This window comes from Oncorhynchus kisutch, unplaced genomic scaffold, assembly GCF_002021735.2.
Source record: "Oncorhynchus kisutch isolate 150728-3 unplaced genomic scaffold, Okis_V2 scaffold3584, whole genome shotgun sequence".
Lineage (NCBI taxonomy): Eukaryota > Metazoa > Chordata > Actinopteri > Salmoniformes > Salmonidae > Oncorhynchus > Oncorhynchus kisutch.
Window position 1 is genome coordinate 93,809 of NW_022265529.1, and position 7,500 is coordinate 101,308.

The 7,500-nt window shown below is 48.0% G+C and overlaps 1 protein-coding gene across 1 annotated transcript in view; it reads left to right on the top strand.

The window, feature by feature from the left end:
• LOC116371720 (protein sidekick-1-like) overlaps nt 1-7,500 on the top strand; it is a 64,994-nt gene that overhangs the window by 31,450 nt on the left and 26,044 nt on the right. The window contains 1 exon segment of the mRNA XM_031820701.1: nt 7,433-7,500. This exon segment is cut by the window's right edge and continues 71 nt beyond it. Within this exon segment, the coding sequence (XP_031676561.1) occupies nt 7,433-7,500 (68 nt within the window).

The window sequence follows — 7,500 nt, forward strand, 5'->3', positions numbered from 1 at the left end:
TGACAAAATGGATGGCACTGTGATAGACTACATCCAGTTTGCTGAGTAGAATGTTGGAGGCTATTTTGTAAATGTCTTTGTAAATCGCCAAAGTCAAGGATTGGTAGGATAGTCAGTTTTACGAGGGTATGTTTGGCAGCATGAGTGAAGAAAGCTTTGTTGCGAAATAGGAGGCCGATTCTAGATTTAATTTTGGATTGGAGATGCTTAATGTGAGTCTGGAAGGAGAGTTTACAGTCTAGCCAGACATCTATGTATTTGTAGGTGTCCATATATTCTAAGTCCAGACCGTCCAGAGTAGTGATGCTGGTCGGGCGGGCGGGTGCGGGCAGCAATCGGTTGAAGAGCATGCATTTAGTTTTACTAGCGTTTAAGAGCAGTTGGAGGCCACGGAAGGAGAGTTGTATGGGATTGAAGCTCATTTGGAGGTTTGTTAACACAGTGTCGAAAGAAGGGCCAGATGTATACAGAATGGTGTCGTCTGCGTAGAGGTGGATCAGAGACTCAAGAGCGACATCATTGATGTATACAGAGAAAAGAGTCGGCCCGAGAATTGAACCCTGTGGCACCTCCATAGCAACAGGCCCTCCGATTTGACACACTGAACTCTATCAGAGAAGTAGTTGGTGAACCAGGCGAGGCAATCGTTTGAGAAACCAATGCTGTTGTGTCTGCCAATAAGAATGCGGTGATTGACACGGTGATTGAGTCGAAAGTCTTGGCCAAGTCGATGAAGACGGCTGCACAGTACTGTCTTTTATCGATGGCGGTTATGATATTGTTTAGGACCTTGAGCATGGCTGAGGTGCACCCATGACCAGCTTGGAAACCAGATTGCATAGCGGAGAAGGTATGGTGGGATTCGAAGTGGTTGGTGATCTGTTTGTTAACTTGGTTTTAGAAAATTTTAGAAAGGCAGGGCAGTATGGATATAGGTCTATAACAGTTTGGGTCTAGAGTGTCTCCCCCTTTGAAGAGGGGGATGACTGCGACTTTCCAATCTTTGGGGATCTCAGACGACACAAAAGAGAGGTTGAACAGGCTAGTAATAGGGGTTGCAAGAATTTCAGCGGATCATTTTAGAAAGAGAGGGTTCAGATTGTCTAGAGAGTCCCTAAACATTTTGGAATTAGTGCTACAGGATGCAAATTTCTGTTTGAAACAGCTAGCCTTAGCTTTCCTAACTGACTGTGTATATTGGTTCCTGACTTCCCTGAAAAGTTGCGTTTGATGCTAATGCAGAACGCCACAGGATGTTTTTGTGCTGGTCAAGGGCAGTCAAGTGAACCAAGGGCTATATCTGTTCTTAGTTCTACATTTTTTGAATGGGGCTTGCTTATTTAAGATGGTGAGGAAATTACTTTTAAAGAGCAACCAGGCATCCTCTACTGACGGGATGAGGTAATATCCTACCAGGATATCTGGGCCAGGTCGATTAGAAAGGCCTGCTCGCTGAAGTGTTTCAGGGAGCGTTTAACAGTGATGAGGGGTGGTCGTTTGACCACGGACGCAGGCAATGAGGCAGTGATCGCTGAGATCCTGGTTGAAGACAGCAGAGGTGTATTTAGAGGGCAAGTTGATCAGGATTTTTATTTATTATTATTTATTTTTTAACCTTTATTTAACCAGGCAAGTCAGTTAAGAACAAATTCTTATTTTCAATGACGGCCTAGGAACAGTGGGTTAACTGCCTTGTTCAGGGGCAGAACGACAGATTTGTACCTTGTCAGCTCGGGGATTTGAACTTGCAACCTTCCGGTTACTAGTCCAACGCTCTAACCACTAGGATACCCTGCCGCCCGAGGGTGCCCGTGGTTATGGATTTAGGGTTGTACCTGGTAAATTCCTTGATCATTTGTGTGAGATTGAGGGCATCTAGCTTAGATTGTAGGACGGCCGGGGTGTTAAGCATGTCCCAGTTTAGGTCACCTAACAGTACGAACTCTGAAGATAGATCTGGGGCAATCAATTCACATGTGGTGTCCAGGGCACAGCTGGGGGCTGAGGGGGTCTATAACAAGCGGCAATGGTGAGAGACTTGTTTCTGAAAAGGTGGATTTTTAGAAGTAGAAGCTCAATTTGTTTGGGTACAGATCTGCATAGTGTGACAGAACTCTGCAGGCTATCTCTGCAGTAGATTGCAACTTCGCCCCCTTTGGCAGTTCTATCTTGTCAGAAAATGTTGGGCATTCCTAAACCAGGATTCAGACACGGCTCGGACATCAGGCTTGGCGGAGTGTGATAAAGCATTGAATAAAGTAAACTTACGGAGGAGGCGTCTGATGTTAACATGCATGAAACCAAGGCCTTTACGGTTACAGAAGTCAACAAATGAGAGCACATGGGGAATAGGAGTGGTGCTGGGGGCTGCAGGGCCTGAGGAATGGGAGTGGTGCTGGGGGCTGCAGGGCCTGAGGAATGGGAGTGGTGCTGGGGGTTGCAGGGCCTGGGGAATAGGAGTGGTGCTGGGGGCTGCAGGGCCTGAGGAATGGGAGTGGTGCTGGGGGCTGCAGGGCCTGGGGAATAGGAGTGGTGCTGGGGGCTACAGGGCCTGGATTCACCTCTACATCACCAGAGGAACAGAGGAGGAGTAGGATAAGGGCACGACTAAAGGCTATAAGAACTGGTTGTCTAGTGCCTTAGGAACAGAGAATAAAAGGAGCAGATTTCTGGGCGTGGTAGAATAGATTCAGGACATAATGTACAGACAAGGGTACAGTAGGATGTGAGTACAGTGGAGGTAAACCTCGTCATTGAGTGACGATGAGAGAGGTTGTGTCTCTGGAGGCACCAGTTAACCCAGGTGAGGTCTCCCCGTGTGTGGGGGTGGGACAAAATAGCTATCTAAGGCATGTTGGGCAGGGCTGGGGGCTCTACAGTGAAATAAGACAATAGTAACCAACCTGAACAGCAATAGACAAGGCATATTGACATTAGGGAGAGGCATGTGTAGCCGAGTGATCATAGGGTCCAATGAGCAGCAATAGGTGAGTCAGGGTGCCGATTCAGTAGTTGCTACTACGCTAGGCAGGCGGGCTGGAGACACGGCGATTCAGATCGCTAGCGGGCCGGGGCTAGCACATGTGACTTCCGGCGCCGACAGAGATGGCCGCCTCGCATCGCGTTCCTAGGAAACTATGCAGTTTTTTGTTTTTTTACGTGTTATTTCTTACATTAGTACCCCAGGTCATCTTAGGTTTCATTACATACAGTCGAGAAGAACTACTGAATATAAGATCAGCGTCAACTCACCATCAGTACGACCAAGAATATGTTTTTCGCGACGCGGATCCTGTGTTCTGCCTTACAAACAGTACAACGGAGCGGATCCTATGCAGCGACCCAAAAAAACGACTCCGAAAGAGAGGGAAACGAGGCGGTCTTCTGGTCAGACTCCGGAGACGGGCACACCGTGCACCACTCCCTAGCATTCTTCTTGCCAATGTCCAGTCTCTTGACAACAAGGTTGATGAAATCCGAGCAAGGGTAGCATTCCAGAGGGACATCAGAGACTGTAATGTTCTTTGCTTCACGGAAACGTGGCTCACCGGAGAGACGCTATCCGAAGTGGTGCAGCCAACGGGTTTCTCCACGCATCGCGCCGACAGAAACAAACATCTTTCTGGTAAGAAGAGGGGTGGGGGCGTATGCCTTATGGCCAACGTGACATGGTGTGATGAAAGAAACATACAGGAACTCAAATCCTTCTGTTCACCTGATTTAGAATTCCTCACAATCAAATGTAGACCGCATTATCTGCCAAGAGAATTCTCTTCGATTATAATCACAGCCGTATATATCCCCCCCCAAGCAGACACATCGATGGCTCTGAACGAACTTTATTTAACTCTCTGCAAACTGGAAACAATTTATCCGGAGGCTGCATTCATTGTAGCTGGGGATTTTAACAAGGCTAATCTGAAAACAAGACTCCCTAAATTTTATCAGCATATCGATTGCACAACCAGGGGTGGAAAGACCTTGGATCATTGTTACTCTAACTTCCGCGACGCATATAAGGCCCTGCCCCGCCCCCCTTTCGGAAAAGCTGACCACGACTCCATTTTGTTGATCCCTGCCTACAGACAGAAACTAAAACAAGAGGCTCCCACGCTGAGGTCTGTCCAACGCTGGTCCGACCAAGCTGACTCCACACTCCAAGACTGCTTCCATCACGTGGACTGGGAGATGTTTCGTATTGCGTCAGATAACAACATTGACGAATACGCTGATTCGGTGTGCGAGTTCATTAGAACGTGCGTTGAAGATGTCGTTCCCATAGCAACGATTAAAACATTCCCTAACCAGAAACCGTGGATTGATGGCAGCATTCGTGTGAAACTGAAAGCGCGAACCACTGCTTTTAATCAGGGCAAGGTGTCTGGTAACATGACCGAATACAAACAGTGCAGCTATTCCCTCCGCAAGGCTATCAAACAAGCTAAGCGCCAGTACAGAGACAAAGTAGAATCTCAATTCAACGGCTCAGACACAAGAGGCATGTGGCAGGGTCTACAGTCAATCACGGACTACAGGAAGAAATCCAGCCCAGTCACGGACCAGGATGTCTTGCTCCCAGGCAGACTAAATAACTTTTTTGCCCGCTTGGAGGACAATACTGTGCCACTGACACGGCCTGCAACGAAAACATGAGGTCTCTCCTTCACTGCAGCCGAGGTGAGTAAGACATTTAAACGTGTTAACCCTCGCAAGGCTGCAGGCCCAGACGGCATCCCCAGCCGCGCCCTCAGAGCATGCGCAGACCAGCTGGCCGGTGTGTTTACGGACATATTCAATCAATCCCTATACCAGTCTGCTGTTCCCACATGCTTCAAGAGGGCCACCATTGTTCCTGTTCCCAAGAAAGCTAAGGTAACTGAGCTAAACGACTACCGCCCCGTAGCACTCACATCCGTCATCATGAAGTGCTTTGAGAGACTAGTCAAGGACCATATCACCTCCACCCTACCTGACACCCTAGACCCACTCCAATTTGCTTACCGCCCAAATAGGTCCACAGACGATGCAATCTCAACCACACTGCACACTGCCCTAACCCATCTGGACAAGAGGAATACCTATGTGAGAATGCTGTTCATCGACTACAGCTCGGCATTCAACACCATAGTACCCTCCAAGCTCGTCATCAAGCTCGAGACCCTGGGTCTCGACCCCGCCCTGTGCAACTGGGTACTGGACTTCCTGACGGGCCGCCCCCAGGTGGTGAGGGTAGGCAACAACATCTCCACCCCTCTGATCCTCAACACTGGGGCCCCACAAGGGTGCGTTCTGAGCCCTCTCCTGTACTCCCTGTTTACCCACGACTGCGTGGCCACGCACGCCTCCAACTCAATCATCAAGTTTGCGGACGACACAACAGTGGTAGGCTTGATTACCAACAACGACGAGACGGCCTACAGGGAGGAGGTGAGGGCCCTCGGAGTGTGGTGTCAGGAAAATAACCTCACAGTCAACGTCAACAAAACTAAGGAGATGATTGTGGACTTCAGGAAACAGCAGAGGGAACACCCCCCTATCCACATCGATGGAACAGTAGTGGAGAGGGTAGCAAGTTTTAAGTTCCTTGGCATACACATCACAGACAAACTGAATTGGTCCACTCACACAGACAGCATCGTGAAGAAGGCGCAGCAGCGCCTCTTCAACCTCAGGAGGCTGAAGAAATTCGGCTTGTCACCAAAAGCACTCACAAACTTCTACAGATGCACAATCGAGAGCATCCTGGCGGGGTGTATCACCGCCTGGTATGGCAACTGCACCGCCCTCAACCGTAAGGCTATCCAGAGGGTAGTGAGGTCTGCACAACGCATCACCGGGGGCAAACTACCTGCCCTCCAGGACACCTACACCACCCGATGCTACAGGTAGGCCATAAAGATCATCAAGGACATCAACCACCCGAGCCACTGCCTGTTCACCCCGCTGTCATCCAGAAGGCGAGGTCAGTACAGGTGCATCAAAGCTGGGACCGAGAGACTGAAAAACAGCTTCTATCTCAAGGCCATCAGACTGTTAAACAGCCACCACTAACATTGAGTGGCTGCTGCCAACACACTGTCAATGACACTGACTCAACTCCAGCCACTTTAATAATGGGAATTGATGGGAAATTATGTAAATATATCACTAGCCACTTTAAACAATGCTACCTTATATAATGTTACTTACCCTACATTATTCATCTCATATGCATATGTATATACTGTACTCTATATCATCGACTGCATCCTTATGTAATACATGTATCACTAGCCACTTTAACTATGCCACTTTGTTTACATACTCATCTCATATGTTATACTGTACTCGATATCATCTACTGTATCTTGCCTATGCTGCTTTGTACCATCACTCATTCATATATCCTTATGTACATATTCCTTATCCCCTTACACTGTGTATAAGACAGTAGTTTTTTTGGAATTGTTAGTTAGATTACTTGTTCGTTATTACTGCATTGTCGGAACTAGAAGCACAAGCATTTCGCTACACTCGCATTAACATCTGCTAACCATGTGTATGTGACAAATAAAATTTGATTTGATTTGACATGGGCCTTTGGCAATGTCGCAACAGAAGAGCCTGTTGAAACCACCTCGGATGATTATGTCGGCAGACCAGTCGTGATAGACCGGCGGGGCTCTGTGTCGGCAGTAATGGGTCTAGGCCAATTGGCAAAAGAGGTATTGTAGCCCAAGAATAGGCTGGTGGACCGCTTCGGCAAGCCGGGAGATGGGCCTAGTTTGAGGCTAGCTTAAGGCTAACTGATGCTTGCTTCGGCACAGAGACGTTAGCCAGGAGTAGCTACTCAGATTGCAGCTAGCTAGCTAAGATGATCCGGTGTAAAGGTTCAGAGCGGTAGGAATCAGGAGAGGTGGTAAAGCAGTACGATATGCTCTGTGTTGATATCGCACTGTGCAGACTGGCAGGTTTTGACCGAGCTGAAGCTGGCTGGTGTCCGACTTAACGGTGAAGACCGCTAGCAGTGGCTAACTAACTAGTGACTAGTTAGCTGGCTAGCTCTTGACGGGGGTTCTGGTACAAAAATAGCAGATCCGTACCACATTGGGTGAGGCGGGTTGCAGGAAAGTATATTCAGTCTGTAGATGGAAAGAGAGATTTAAAAAGATGGAAAGAGAGATTAAAATATATACGAGAAGGGAAAAAAACGAGGAAAACGATTATCACGACGGTACAAGACAAACACACGTCCGATTGCTACGCCATCTTGGAAACGTTTTACATCACACACACACCTTGCTACAAAAACCCCACTAACACCTGAATAACTGTGATGGTTCAGATGTTATGATGTCATTCTAACCGGTTGTTTTCTACAAAACCCCACTAACACCTGAATAACTGTGATGGTTCAGATGTTATTATGTCATTCTAACCGGTTGTTTTCTAGCGTCCCAGTGAGGAGAGCGTTAACGGGGTGCTGGTTGGCTACCGGCTGTACTACCGGGAACTCCCGGT